The 15,312-nt window shown below is 48.9% G+C and overlaps 1 protein-coding gene across 1 annotated transcript; it reads right to left on the bottom strand.

Annotated features, from left to right (window-relative positions):
• Positions 1-263: 263 nt before the first annotated feature.
• Cdk5r2 (cyclin dependent kinase 5 regulatory subunit 2) lies at positions 264-2,957 on the bottom strand. The gene has a single exon (XM_020170837.2). It carries the CDS (start codon positions 2,745-2,747, stop codon positions 1,641-1,643), a length of 1,107 nt encoding a protein of 368 aa, XP_020026426.2. The 5' UTR covers positions 2,748-2,957; the 3' UTR covers positions 264-1,640.
• Positions 2,958-15,312: the final 12,355 nt, after the last annotated feature.

Raw genomic sequence — 15,312 nt, 5'->3', positions numbered from 1 at the left:
GTAGTCAGGCTCCACCTGAGAGTGGTGAGCACAGACTTGGTCAGGCCTGACCTAGACTCAGCCTGATATATGGCGGGGAGAATGGGGGCGGGTGGGGCAGACAGAAAAACAGCGATAGCGACTAGCTGGTTCTGCCTGAACGCATCAGCTCAGAAGAGGGGGATGACTTCTTCTGTCCTTACGACTCGTCCTTAAGTGGCCTGGACTTTAATAAGGAGCTAGGTCACACAAGATGGAGGCTGGGGTGGGACGTGGATTCAGTCTCAACCCTTGGCTACCTCACTTTATTCTCTGTAAAATGAAAGCCAACGGGGGCAGGTAGCTCTTGTGGAGACTTGACCTTTCCCCAGTAAATCCTATTTCTTGCCTTCCTGCCTTACCCCTAATAGTTTCACTCGTTCCCATTCCCTCCCTCCGGGGCCCAAAGAAAGGCCGGCGAAAAGCCATCTGCAGGCGCTTCCAGCGCTTTATAGTTCTTTCCGAGACAGACGGACAGACAGTGCGGCCCGCGCCGTCGGCCCGCATCATTGGCACCTTGGATACGGACCCAGGCCCAACCCAGTCCCTGGTACTCTCCTGGGAGGACTCCGGTCCCGCCCCAGCTCAGCACCTCGGACAGTTCCCGGCCCACCCTTCCCCCCACCCCCTCCCTCCGGAAACAGCGAAATAAATTAGGGGGGGAGGAGGGATAATAAGAAATCTAAAGATAAGGAAGAGGGAGGCCCCGCCCCCAAAATAAGAAGAGTTTTCTTTCTCTTCCCACCAGCCCACAGAGGCGTGGCTGCTGGGGTGATCTACCAGGTTGATTTTGCCCCAAAATCTCAGCCTCCTGAATGAAGCCAGCAACCCTTCCCCCCCCAACTCCCGGCATGCAACACGTTGGAAAAGGTGGGGAGAGGCTGTGGGGGTGGGGTGAGGGACCATCCTGGTGGTTGTCTGGGCGCCTGGACTGCAGTTTCTCATCCCATCTCAGTACATCCAAATTAAAAACTAACGGTCCCTGTAATCTGGGGTGTGGGGTAAGGGGTCTCAGTCAGGGAAGAAATTTAGGACGACACAAGCAGAGGGGGAAGGCAGGCAGGAGGGAGGATGGTGACATGTGATGGAGCAAGGGAAAGAGAACAAGAAGGGAAGATGGGGACACAGGTGCAGGAGGACAAACGTGTCCAATGGTGTGCAATCAAGCTCGGGGTCAAGTGGAGATGGAAACACACACCCCAGGAACGGTCAGTGGCAAGGCAAAGAGCGAGAAATGGAAATGCAGATAGGAGGAAAGATGAAGATATAGAAAAGAGGCGAGGAAAAGCACAAAACCCAGGGGAGATGGACTTACAGACACGCACAGCAGGGAAGGGGAAGACCCGGGCAGAAACAGAGATGGGGGCGCAGACAGACGGAAAGGGTGCAGTTGGGAGTGCCCTTCCCACGCTCATCCCCCATCCCCAGCCCAGCCCAGCAAATCCAGACATCGTGGCCTCTAGTGTCCTAGCCTCCACCTTCCCCTGAAGGGCAGGGGCGGCTCCTCCTCGGCCCAGCCCGGGCGCGGAGCGGCGGTAACAGCGGCGGTGGCTTGATGGTCCCGGGGGTACCGGGTGTGTGTCGGGGACGGAGGCGGGGGCGGGCGCGGCCCCTGGGTATCCCTAGCGGTCCAAGTTCATAGTCCAGTGCTTGGCTCCGGCCGCGCAGCTGTCCCTGGCGGCCGAGGAGGAGGCGGTGGACGCGCCCCCGCTCGGTGGACCCCCGGCGCCCGCGGCGACCTCGCCCTCGTTCTTGAGGTCTTGAAAGACTTGCGTGAAGAAGTGGGGGTCGGCGTTGAGCCGTAGCATCTGCGGGCTGAGCCGCTGGATGAGGCGCAGACAACGCTGCCAGAAGCGCTCCTTGTCGGGCTCTACGAGGAAGGGCTTGAGAGGGTAGGAGATCTCGTTGCCCATGTAGGAGTAGGCGAGGTAGAGGCAGGTGAGGAAGGCGGCCTGCAGCTCAGCGGCCGACGCCAGCTCGTCCCCGCGCAGCGACTCTCGGCACAGCAGGTACACGAACACCAGGTTGGCGGGCGTAATGAAGGCCTGGTCTTGCCAGCCCTGCAGCAGCAGCGAGCGGTCCACGCCGCGGAACCAGCCCACCAGCTCGCCGGGGCTCAGCTCCTTGAGGCGGTAGCAGCGCCGGCACACGAAGTCGCCCAGGCAGCGCAGCAGCTCGCCGGTGGACGCTTGCACGATGACCCGCCGCGGCGAGCCGCCAGGCACTGGAGGCGCAGCCTGCGGGGCTGGGGGTGGTGGTGGTGGCGGCTTTCCCCCGCCCGAGCCTGGCGGCGGGACGGCAGCACTGCCTCCCGACGGTGGCTCACAGGTGGCGGCCGCCGCGGGCACCGTGGGCACTGGCACAGCCAGGGGCTTAGCGGCGCCGCCGCCGTCTGGGGGGTCCCGACCCTTGCGGAGAAGGTTCTCGCGGTTGCGTTGCTGGACCAGAGGGTCAGGACCGGTGGATGATGGCTTGGGCGTCACCTTCTTGCTGCCTTTTTTCTTCTTAGCAGACGCGGCCACCAGACGCTTCCAGGTAAGCGCGGAGATGAGCACCGACGGCCTCTTGAGTCGGCTCTCGCCTTTGCCGCCCTTGCCCGCTGGCGGCGCCCCGTAGCCCCCCAGCGCCTCGTCCCCCGCGGGCGGCGCCTTCTTCTTCTCCTCCGGCAGCCCGCCTGGCCTCCGGCCCTTGGCCGAGGAGGCAGGAGATAGCGACAGCACCGTGCCCATCCTGCAGAGCGGGGCCGGCGCCCGGGCTCCAGCGGGAACCGCGGGCAGCGCCGCTGCTGCTGCAGCCCCGGGGGACCCGGCGGTGGGGGGCCTAGCCCCGGCCCGGGCGCTCGCACCAGCCGGTAAAGGAGCTGCTGGATTGCCTGGCGGCTGCTGCTCTGAGTCTGAGCTGCGCCAGCTGCAGCATCAGCCCCACCCCTTGGGCCCCTTCTTTCTCTGTGCCGCGCCCCGCCTCACGCAGCCAATCCTCGTGCAAGCTGCTGTCATGACCGGCAGCCCCTCTGACCAATAGGATATCGTATGCCAATTTCAAGTCCCGCCTATCCACCACCCTGAGATTGGGGTCCTTTCCTTAAACCCAAAAAGGTAAAAGGGGAGAAGATGGTCGTGGCTCGAGGATCCCTTTCAGAGGCCGAGTCGGATACAGGAGGATTGGCTGCTCTCATTTCCTCTTCTACCTCTTCCTCTAGGGCTGTGTGTCAGCTTGTTTTGATGCACTGGGTCGCGGTAGCAGGTAGTAAGAAAAGCCATGGGAACACCCCTCCCCCCTCTTTGAATTTGTTTAGCTGGGGGTGGGGGGGTGCATACGTGGCAGTAGGTGCCAATCTGGTCATAGTGTCAGTTTCCTCTTCCCATACACTCTCTTTTTCCCCCCTCCCCTTCCCTCGCCACTATGGAAGAATAGCAGGCACTTTTTTTTTTTTTGGTAGATTTACACAGGGTCTCTTACTGTGTAGCCCAGGCTGGCCTCGAACTCTATCCTTCCTCTGCTTCCCGAGTAGGGAGCCATGGTGCAGTAGCAGATACATTATATACTGCTTTACCTGTGAGAGGATGCTGGCAATCCTTCAGGTCATAAGCTCCCTCCTCCGTGTTTTTGCTTCAAGAGATGGGAAGGAGGGCTGGGAGTAAGACCTTCAGGATATACCCCTGATGCCTCTGTTTGCCAGCCTGATTCTCTGCAGTCAAGCCTTTTAGGGCTCTGGAGCCTGGACAGCTCCTCTCGGTTGTTTGTCTTCACACTGAGCTCACATTTGAGTGGGCAGTGGATGCTCGGTTCCTGGGAAAATGCTGGAAATTCAATCAGCTGGTCTCCACACGCTTGGTCAGTGAACCAGGCTTTCCTGTGTGGAAGGAGTTCTATCAGTGTTGGCCCAATCTCCAGGCCAGACCTAGGTCCATCTTGAGGTGGCTTTCATCATTAAATGCTTCCTGATACTCAGGTCCCATCTGTCCCCACACCCAGCTGCAAGCTGCTAGGCTGGATCCTGTCCATTTCTCCCTGGGTCTGTCCATTCCTTTCTCAGTACCCATAAGTTTTTGGTCCTGGATTTTAGACTCTCTGGCCTTACCTGATGCTTCTGAGAGCCACTGGTTCTGGGCCTGGTCTGTATGCCTTATTCACCCTTATTGATCCCTTGATCAATAAGCACCCCTCTCTTGGCCTGCTATCCAGCAGTCCAACATAGGACTCTTCCAGTTTTTAAGTGGCCCTAAATTTGGTAAAAGCCTCAGAATTGACTCTAGAGTTGCCTCCATCTCATAAGACTCCACACAGCTACAAGGATGCACTGCTGTCAGGACGTGTGTATGTGTGAGTGTGTGTGTGTAATTCCAGATAGACTGTTCCAAAATCCCTTTCGGCTCAGCTCAGCCACCAGAAGCTCCAGGTTTTCTTAGGAGTCTCACCCGCCCCCACCTCTACCCTGTCTTCCCTCCTGGAGGCCAGTAGTCTGGCTGTCTTGATTTTCCCACCTTTTTACCCAGAGACTTGTACCTCCTCCCAAACTCAGTACCCAATGTGCACTTTCTTAATAGGGTCTCTCTTGCCCCCTTGGAGCTTATCTTTATTCTCTTGTTGTCAAGCTGACCTGGCCAACTCCTCATTCTCTCAGAATTTGCAGGGAATTGTTCCCTCTTTGCAGTTCCTGTAATTGGCCCCACTTCCTCCTACAAAGCTTTCTGAGTCAGCCTTTATCTGACACCCAAGGAACAGTTGGCTCACCGGTAGTTAAGGACAGGTCCCACAGAGACTAAGTTGCGCCTGGCAGAGACACTGGGCACGTGGACCTGAATAGCACGTGGGCCCTCCCAGCTCTGCTCCCAGGAGTCCCTCATTGACGTAAGGACTATTGCTGGTGTCATTTAGGACAAAAATCTTCTCTGCAGCACCCACGAATGTCACTACTTTGGTACCCCATACTCAAGGCCCAGCTATGACCCTTGATATCCTCTTGGGCAGAACAGAGAATATTCTCCTGTTTCAGGCTTCCCAAATCACATGCCTCCAAGGGTCTCACTCCCCTTCTCACTCTCCCCTTACCCTGCCTCACATGCACCTCTCCCTCCTGCTCTGATCTCCTTCCTGGATCTCTGAGCTCCTACCTCCAGCCAGAACCTTCCCTCAGAGAACCACCCTGCTTTCTGTCAAGCTCTTGAAATCCCACCTCCTCCAGGAAGCCTTTAATGCGCTCTCTGACTTCAGACTTTCCTGTCTTTCACACTGTTTTATAACTTGGATAAGGGCTAGGCTCTAGTCCCCAGCTGAAGATGTGCAAGATGCATATGGAGAGAAATTTAAGGACAAATGGACAAACTAATCAAAGCAGAGCCATAAAAAGTAACAACACAGTTGGAATCATGGCTCAAGCGGTAAAGTCCCTGCCTAGCAAGCATGAGGACTTGAGTTCAAACCCCAGTACCTCCCCACTGCAAAAAAGCTGGAGGCACTAAGGGGTGAGGGGGATGTTTCTACAAGATGGAGGCCACAGGGGATAAAAGTATTAGAACCAGGAAGACTTTATGGAGCAGGTGGGCTTCACAGAAAAGCATTGACTTTCTCACCACCTTGGGAAAGTCATTCCAGCACTCTGAGTTCCTGTTTCTTGCTGGGTTATGTTTGGGGTCTGCATTCTGTGATTTCTCTATTTATATTAGTGTCTGGATGTTGCTTCTCATCTGTCCATTTCCTGTATGCTCCTCTGGGACTGTGCTGGCTGTCAGACTCCCTTAGATGAGAAATCCCTGAGACCAGGCTCCCTGTCTGTCTCCATCACTCTGCAGGCAACCTAGAATAGCACCCTGTCCATATAACTAGTTATTCCCGAAGGTTCTTCAAGGTCCAAACTACAGACCCAGACCAAGAGCTGCAGGGCTGGGACTGAGCTTTTAGCCTGTGCAGGATTGTGATCCTGATAATGAGGGTCACTACCAATTTTACCTTAGGAGAGCTCCTTACTCACCTACTTGAGCAGGTGAACCCCATCTTTAAGGGAACGTCTCCGGCAATGCACTCCATCCTCTTCCTCCCTTTGGTTGTTTCTATGTCCCTCTCAGAGAAGACATACTCTACGAAGAGGAGCCAGGAGTTCTAGTCCACACCTAGGCAGTTGTACAACCTTGGGAAAGTCATTTCAGCTCTCTGAACCTCTGTTTCTTTAAATTGAAATGCAGGGATTCTACATATTTTACTTTTATTATCAGATAAAAAATGAATAAGGTAACATTTTAGGAATTGCTCTAAAAGAAGATTCCTGAAGCCTTTTCCAATTCTATGACTCTGATTCCAAATCAAATCTGGCCTATGAATCTGTTTCACTCTTTAGCTCCAGCCCTGTCTGGTTCTCCTTAATCTGTTTCTGTCTGACGGGCTCAGTCTGTGTGCACAGCATCCGTGTGAGGCCTGCACTCCGCAGCTCAGCCTCGGAGACAAAAGGGAGGGGAGCTTGGGTTCTCAGCCATGTAAATCTCCCTAGGTCTTTCCTTCCAAGATCTAGAGGAACCCCTGGAAGGTAGGGAAGCACAGGAGAGGGGACCAAGAAGTCTGAGGTCTAGGATCTCCCCAGTAAACATCAAGGCTGGAGATCTCACACCCCAAGGTCATTGTTTCCCCATGTCTCCAAGGTGCCCCTACAAAGATGCTAACTGGCAACACAGGTTCTTAAACCAACCTGGGCATCTGAATGCTTGCATCCTGCTGGCTGCCCCCAGCTCCCTTGTAATCCAACACACCCACCTCAAGCTCTCAGGTCCAGAGGTGTGCAAAGGGGGAGAATGTGCACATCACAGCCCCCTCCCTCTCCGAGGATATTAGCCAGGAGAGTTAGGGTGGGGAGTAGTATGCTTTGGGGAGGTGGTAGAGGGGAGCAGAACTCCTCTCTAGGTAAAAGAGGAGAGTGGAGAGAGAGGGTGAGCAGAGAGGCAATGAAAGTGACAAAGGAGGGACCATTAGCTTCTGGGAAGCAACTCCCCCCCCCCCACCCCGCTGCTGCCAATCTCACCTCTTTCCCTAACAACAGACTCCTTGCTAGAAGGACTTAATTAAGGAGCCCAAATACAGGTTCCTTAGAATAGGGAATAGAGTTGGGAGCATGGAGGAGGAATGTGCTGCCCTGGGGGTGGAGAGAAGGGACCTATGGTGTGGTGGGGGAGGGCCCAGGATGAAGGGACAGAAAAGGACAGAGGTGAGATAGAGTCTCCTTTTCCCAGCCATAAGCTCTGTTCCTTCCATGTTGCTAGGGAAAGTCATGTCTCCCATCTCCCTTCTAGTATTCATGTAGCCCTCTTCCATCCTCATCCCTGATCTTCTCTCCCCAGCTGCCTTTACCTCCTTTTGCTGCCCTCTGAAAACAGCTCTCTGTCCAATCCTCTCTGCCTTCCCCAGCAGTTCTTCCTTAGTTCACCTCTCCTGCCTCCACTAAGCCCCCTTTTGGCCTGCTCCTCTTTGCCCTACACCCCAAGCATCACCCCCACTCCATCTCCTCACTGTGCCCAAGATAGCACTACAGATGTAGGAGCAGATCAAGAAGGGCGGGGGTGGTAGCTGTTGCTCGGCTGAGATATTCTTAGCCTGTCTGGGGGCTGGAACTGGAATCAGCGTTTCCATCTCAACCAGGCAGGTGGCTGCCAGAAGCTGCTGCTGTGACTGGGTCTTCATCTACTGCCATGCCCCTTACCCTATCTCCATTCCATATCATGAACACAGACCCTCTGAGAAGCCCACCTTCCCACCCCTGTGCCCTGAGCTAGGAATTCCCTCTGTGCCTGATCTAACCCAGCAAGGCCTGCAAACCCAGCTTCTGGGGACTCCTGGGGGAGAAGGGCCTTCAGTGCTCCCAGGAGTTGCACACAGCCCTCTCCTTTCTGCCCCAAGGCCCACTTTATCTGCTTCCCAACAATCCCTGCAGGGCACTTGGTCTCTAGACTCCAGGCATGACCCTGAAATCATGTTGTATCTTGCTTTACAGGAATCTCTCCTGAGAGGGGCTGACCCCTGGAGTCTAGTCCTCCTTTGGGGTGGAACAAGGAGCTCATGGGCCCAAATTCCTTCATTAGCAGAGAGAGGGGCCAGGAAGAAATCTGACATATTCAAAATAGCACAGAAAGCACTTGTCACCTTCAAAGAAACAGATGCAGTGGGGGCTTCTAGGTGGGTTCTAGAGTCATTCAGGTCTGAGTTCCACTTACAAGCTAAGGCCTCTGGGAAATTTCCTTAATTCCTCTGAGGTCTGTAAAGGTAAACTGTCATCATAGGGTTATTGTTAGATTTTATTTAATTTTATAATGTTCAACAATGCTTGCATATTGTGTACATGGAGCTTGGTGTTCAAAAATATTAGCTGTCATATATTATATGATCATTGTGTGAACATATTGTATGACACCTATGAGCAGGAAAGGTTTGCTTGACCTGTACTGTTGGCTTGTATTTGTTGCTGTTGTTCTCTCATTAGAACATTCTTCACTGGAGTGTCAAGGTGGTACTATCATTTCTTGGTGTTTGGCTTCTGAGGTCAAAATTTGCAGCTATTATTTCTTCTTGGGAGACTACGCTGACAGTCACTGGGACACAGAATATTCCTGGGAGGATTGTTTGATTTGTTTCCTGCAGTTATGAGGACCTGACAGTGTATATCACACACTGGTCACCTTCTCAGACCCACTGCAGACCTCATTAACTTTGTGAACCTGTTCTGTGTCAGCTACCACACTGGCCCCACATTCTGACTATACTTTTCAGGAGGCATTCTGTGGTTACTCATTCCATTCCCACTGTCTCCCCAGAGCACTAGAGAATACATGGAGCATCCGTTCTGCTTTTCAAAAGCTTGGAGAAAAAAGCTCTGCAAAACTGTAAAATCCCTACGAACAAAGGGACTACTTAAGAAACTGTGTAGCCTACAAGGTTTTGGCCTAGGTGGTAGGAATACAAAAGGTGCGAGGCAGGACCCCAGCTCCCAAAGAATATACAACAGGGCAACATAGATATGGAAAACATAAGAAAAAGTAAAATGATTATTGCCCTAGGATCAGTTACAGAGGATAGGATTTGACAGCTCCACTCAGCTAATCTTGCCCATCCCCCTCCACCTTCCTCCATTACAGCTAATCCAACTGTAGCTTGTCCTAAATTCTCATGTGCAGGGAATTAAAAGTCTACTGTTAACTGAGGTCCAGTTCCTCCACCTGGCACAGGGTCTCCTCCAGTCCATGGCTTTTCTCACCAGATCCCAAGTGGTGATGATAAGCACTTTTTCCAAGGTAGAGCCAGAGCTTAGCAATCCCCTACACACAATGACAAAGATTCCTACCACTTACCCCGAAGCATGATAAGTGTTTAATGAGTCGCTCCTGTGTAAAGAGCCCTGATGGGCCTGCCCCAACATCTTTGTCAGATAGAAGCCACTTCTGTTTACCTCTTTTTTGTCCAGGATTACGGGTATGTAGGGGATGGACTTTGAAAAGGATTCATTAATTACACTTGCCTCTCCCTGGTTTTGAAATATAGAAACAATCCTTTATGTTGACCTCCTCTGAGTACAAGGCAGTTGTAATCTTATAAGCTAGAGCCCCACATAACTTGCTGTTGACTTTGAGTAGGGAGCAGAGACAAGAAAGAAGTTAACCCACTACATTAATAACTGCTAAACTACTCTGCCCAGCAGAACCACCTGGGGAATTTTGTAAGTGTGATTTCTGGCTCTACCTCAGATCTCTGGGATCCTAATTTCTTTGAATGGGTTTCAGATGGAATCACTGTAAGAAAAAAATTAGGAGGGAGATGACTGGATCCCACCTGTCTTTCTGAAGAGCACTGCTGTCACTTCTGGCCAAGCAGCCAGCCCCTCTTCCCCTCCTCATGGTAAGAGTTTGCTAAATTGCCTTTCTCCCACACTCTCCCACGCTTTGAATCCATGTAGTTTACTTAGAGTTAACCCCTCCCTAAGCCCCAAAGATAGATTTAAGATATGAACCTGGACGACTTCCATCCTGGGTTCAGGGATGGGCTGGTGACCAAAAACAGTTCAGTGAGACTCAATTCTTGGAAATGTACTAAAACTATTGAGAGATGTTTTCCTTCCTCTAAAGTTGCTGAGCTGGTGAGATGAAAGTCTTGAGCTGCTTGTGACTCTTGCTTCCACATGGAGAAAAGTCACCTGAAGTATGCACAAGAAAGCAGAGTCAACAGACAAGACGGACAGATTTCCAAAATAGTTTTAGCCCCTGTATCCAGCTGGATCTGATGTAGTGGTATGAACCAATAAATACCTCCCACCCCCAGACTGTTTCTAATCTTAAGGTAATTTGAGTTGCAAATCTAATACTTGCAAGTAAAAATATGCTATTAACAGAACTCCCTACCTTGTAGAACCCCTTGCTGGAAACTTCCCAGTGGAAATCTGTCTAACTTCAGAGAAGTATGTGTTTGGTCCTAAAGGCTGAGGGTGGTGGTCCCTTAAATTCAGCTGTCAGTGAATGACTGAACCTGGAAGAGGCACTGTTGACCTTGATCTGATACTGATACTAAGGCCCATTTCCTGCTGGATTCCTCCAACCTCCCTGTACAAACCATAGCTGGTGTTTGGCATCTTTATCCGGTGCCAGTGACCTTTCTTTAAAGTAAATGCTTTGGCAAAGAAAAGCCATTTCCCTACAGCCTGCATAAGTGTCGATTCTTCCTTCTGGGCTGCTGCCAGGTTGCCTTTCATAGGTATCAGCTTCCTGCTCAAGTAAGAAATTTGATACTCCACCTTCCATCATGGATCCAAATCACATTTGCCCCCAACCAGATGTGACCACACAGAACCATTTGTTATCCTCAGGGCTATTAGCACAGGGTCTCTGGGGGTTGGGGGTGGAAAGGGACAGAGGGGGGACTTGAGCTTGAAGTTGCATCAGAATTCTTGTCCAAGACTAGGACTCATGTCTGGCCTGCCTTTCGGAAGCTTTCTCAGGCAAGTGGCTGGGCTTTCCATCAAACAACCATCATTCAGTTGCAACATAGTTCACTTCTGTCTTTTGATTTTGTTTTGCTTTAAACTTCAAGGCTGTTTGCTTTCAAGTAGTCTGTGAATTAGTCTACAATGGGACTACTCTGTGGGATTTTACGAGTCGCTGGACATTGCTGTAGTTTGGATCTTAACTGTCCCTCGAAGACCCATGTGTTAAAAAGCCTTTATCCTTAGTATGGTGGTATTGGGAAGTGGTACAAACTTTTTAAGAGGTAGAGCCTGGTGGGAAATCTTAGGTCACTGTGATATGCCCTTGAAGGGGATAGTGCTGTTTTGCTCCACCATGCGATTCCACCATGATGTGCCACCACAGGTCCAAAGCAATCAGTCCATCTGATCGTGGACTGAACCTTGAAACAGTGAGCCCAAACAAATCTTTACTCATAAGTTGATCACATCAAGTCTTTGAGGTCTGTGGGATTCTACAAGTAGCTGGGCATTGGTATTTAAGTTGTTTGCAGTTCCCTTGTGGTTGGAGGATTGAGGTCTTCATTTTCTTCCTCGTTTTCAGAAGCTGGGGGCTTTTCTCCTCCTGCAAGTTCCCACACTCTTCATTGCTCGGCTCCTCATTATCAAAGGCAGCAACTGCCCATCAAATCCTTCTCACACTTGGGACATCTCTTACTTATACTTCCTCGACAAGCTGAGGGAAACCTTTTGCTCCTAAAGGACTCATATGATTAGTAGATTAGACCCTCACCCTTTCTATATGACCTCCCTGTTTTAAGGTCAACATATAATTGGTAGCTTTAATTAATCTGGAAAAATCCCTTTGCCATATAATGTAGTATCATTATGGGAGTAGCATGGCGGGAGACTCTGTGGAGGCCATCTTCAGATTCTGTTACTATATTTCTGCATACACATCCATCTACCTGAAGACAGTTGTTCATAGGAACTACACAAGACTATATTCATCTGAAACTTACTTCCTTACACTAAGTTTGTACGATTTACCCCCTTTTGTCATGGCATTATGGCTATACCTACCACTTAGCCATACCGTCAGACCTTTTTGCTTTCGGTTATTTTTCAGATGGGGTTTCACTTTTTCCCTAGGCTGGCCTGGGAAAAAGATCCCTCTATCTATGCTTCTCACATAGCTGTAATTACAGACTTGAACCCCCATGCCTGGCTTATTATTGAGATGGGAGTCTTACTAACTTTTTGCCCCATCTGGCCTCGAACCATAATCCTCCCAATCTCTGCTTCCCAAGTATTTGGGATTACAGGTATGAGTCACCGTGCTGGCCTTATAAGATGTATCCTTCTTATTTTATTTAACCTTGTGATACTAACTTTTCCTCACTGTATGAGTATAGTAAGCTCTATTTGTTTTTCTGGTGACTGATAGGATGTTTTCAATTTTTTTTATGAACAGTTTTGTTGTAAATATCAATTTATATGTCTCTGGTGCACATGTGCAGTCATTTCTATAGGAATATGCCTGCTAGTCTGTTGCTGGGTTCTTGGGTATGCACATTTTCTGCTTTGCTAGATGTTGCTAAATTGTTCTCCTGAGAAGTTGCACCAGTTTAGACCCCATCTGCAAAAGTATGGAAGTTTCTATCACTCTGTGTCTTCATCAACTCATGATATTATCAGAGTTTTAATTTTGGTCACCCTACAATGAAATAATTCATTGCAGTGATATATGGATTGTAATCAGCAAATAAGTATTTATCAAGTGCCACTAGATGCCAAGGATTGAGCAAAATAGATTCCCTATCCTACTGTGAATTGGAAAAGCCAAATATATACATAATATACATATATAAAATACTGTGGATATATGTGTACATGTGCATATTTTTAAATATATATTTTATATATGTTATACACACATATATAGACATATATAGAGAGAGAGACAGAAGGACAGACAGAGAGAGGATGACTGAATGACTTATACTGGATCCCACCACATAATCATCCTTCCACTCTTACCTCTTCAATCTCATCCCTTACTCTGCCCCTACCGCACTAGCCTCCTCCTTTGACTTTGCACTGACTCTTTTCTCCTAGTTATAGGCTGGGCTTACTTCCTCATCTCATCCAAATCTTGGTCAAAAGCCATTGTAAGATCTACCCCAACTAGCCTGTTAATATGGTCTGAATTGTGTCTCCTCAAATTCATAGGTTAAGGCCTACTCCCAAAATGATGGTGTTTGAAGACGAGACCCTTGGTAGATAAGGTTAGATGAGGTCCAAGGGTGGGGCCTTTATGTTGGAATTGGTATCCTGATGACAGTCACCAGAGTTCGTTCTCTCTCTCTCTCTCTCTTTCTTCTCTCTCCTCTCCTCTCTTCTCTCTCTACCATGGAGAGCACACAGTCTCAAAGGAAATGGTCATCTCCTGGCCAGGAAGGCTGCCCTCCCCAGAACCATACCGATGCACCGATCTCAGACTTCCAGCCTCCGGAACGATGAGAAGGCAATTTCTGCTGTTTAAGCCACCCAACCTGTGACATTTTGTATGGAAGCTCAAGCTGACTCAGACACAGTTGATTTAAAATTGCAACCTGTCCCTGGCTTTCCTCCCTCTGAACATCTCTAGCCCTGGAGGCTCTGAGGAAGAACCTGTTCCAGGCCTCTTTGCAATTTCTGGTAGCTACAGCAATCTTCAGCATTCCTTGGCTTGTGAGTGCATTACTCCAGTCTCTGCCGCTGTCGTCACATTATCTTCTTTGTGTCTCTCAAATCTCTCTGTCTCTGCTTTTCTCTTATAAGGATACCTGTCACTGGATTTAGAGCCCACCTTAAAAATCCAATAACATTATCTCAAGATACTTAATTGCATCTGCAAAACTCCTTTGACCAAGTAAAGTCACATTTATAGGTTCCCTAGGTTATACATTTTACTTGGAGGCCAACATTCCACCCCTAGACTGGGCTATAGTTGTGCAATCTGCAGGTGTTTCTCTGTGCAGTTAGTATTGCTCAACATCTTGGTGTAAGAGTGTCTTCCAGGAATATTAGTGCCAGTTACTTTGCCAACTGTGTCAACATTGTGAAGCAATGTGGGATCAGATGTTGTATCACAAAATGGGCATGCCCTCCAGCACCCAGAGCCAGAAGTGTATGAGGGAACAAGGTTTAGAAGTTTGGCTGTGTAAGATTCTTGCAATTTTTAGGCATGTAAAATTGTAAATGGTGGACTAATGGCGTAGTGGTTCAAGTGGTAGAGCACTAACCTAGCAAGCCTAACAAGAGTGAGGCCCTGAGCTCAAGTCCCAGACCTGCCAAAAAAATTTGTAAATGGAGAATCTGGTTCTCACAAACACAAGTATGAAACTTCTCTCTTACCAAGAATATATTTGGTTTTGTTCTAGAATCATATAGCTCTTTAATAAAGGAAACTTAATAGTGCTTTTTCCAAATTAGATAACAATCTTAAAACTTTATATGATCATAATGTACCCCCCCACAACAATAATATAAAAAATAACCAACAAAAAAAACTTTATATGATATTATCAATAGGTTTTGAAACCCAAACAAAAGGCTGGGCATGTGGCTCAGTGGTAGAGTGCTTGCCTAGCATCCATGGAGCCCTGGCTTCAATCACCAACGCCACAAAATAGATACATACATAGACTTTATGAACTTTTTAAAAACTATGAACAATTAAAAAAAATTTGATCACCCATGCTAGAGGAAAGATTGAATTGTATTTCTGTTGTTTCTTAGACATTGGTATTACAAGATTGTCATATGAAGATGTGATCATAGCGTATACAGCCAAAAAATGTAGTAAAAGAGTATTATAGAGGGACATACCAGTTAACTAATAAAAATATTCTTTTTTTCCAGATTTTGTGATGTTTGTAATATTTTTCAGCTTTTTAGAATTTAGAATTTGTTATGATTTCTTTTCTTGTTCTAAGTAAACAATTCACTTTCCTGCCTAATATTATAGTTATAATTTTGGTAGGACTGGGGTTTAAACTCAGGACTTCACACTTGCAAAGTAGGTGCTCTACCACTTGAGCGACACCTCCAGTCCATTTTGCTCTGGTTATTTTGGAAATGGGATCTTGAGAAGTATTTGCCCTGGCTGGTCTGGAACCACGCTCCTCTTAAGTGGCTAGGATTACAGGTGTGAGCCACTGGCCCCTGGCTTTATACACATAATTTTATAATCTCTCAAGAAGGCCCCTTGAGATTGTATAACCTTCAGGTTCCACAAAACCTACTCTTGCATCTTTAGCTAAGACAGACTCCATCTTCAAGGAATTCACAGTTGGAGGCTACACCATTACAACAAAAGGCAG

This window comes from Castor canadensis, chromosome 4, assembly GCF_047511655.1.
Source record: "Castor canadensis chromosome 4, mCasCan1.hap1v2, whole genome shotgun sequence".
Classification (NCBI taxonomy): Eukaryota; Metazoa; Chordata; class Mammalia; order Rodentia; family Castoridae; genus Castor; species Castor canadensis.
Note: the sequence above shows the minus strand (reverse complement) of the source record. Positions and strands in the feature narration are given on the sequence as shown.

Excerpts from the sequence above, each read along its gene's own strand:
- Cdk5r2 (XM_020170837.2), bottom strand. The coding sequence starts at position 2,747 with ATGGGCACGGTGCTGTCGCTATCTCCTGCCTCCTCGGCCAAGGGCCGG.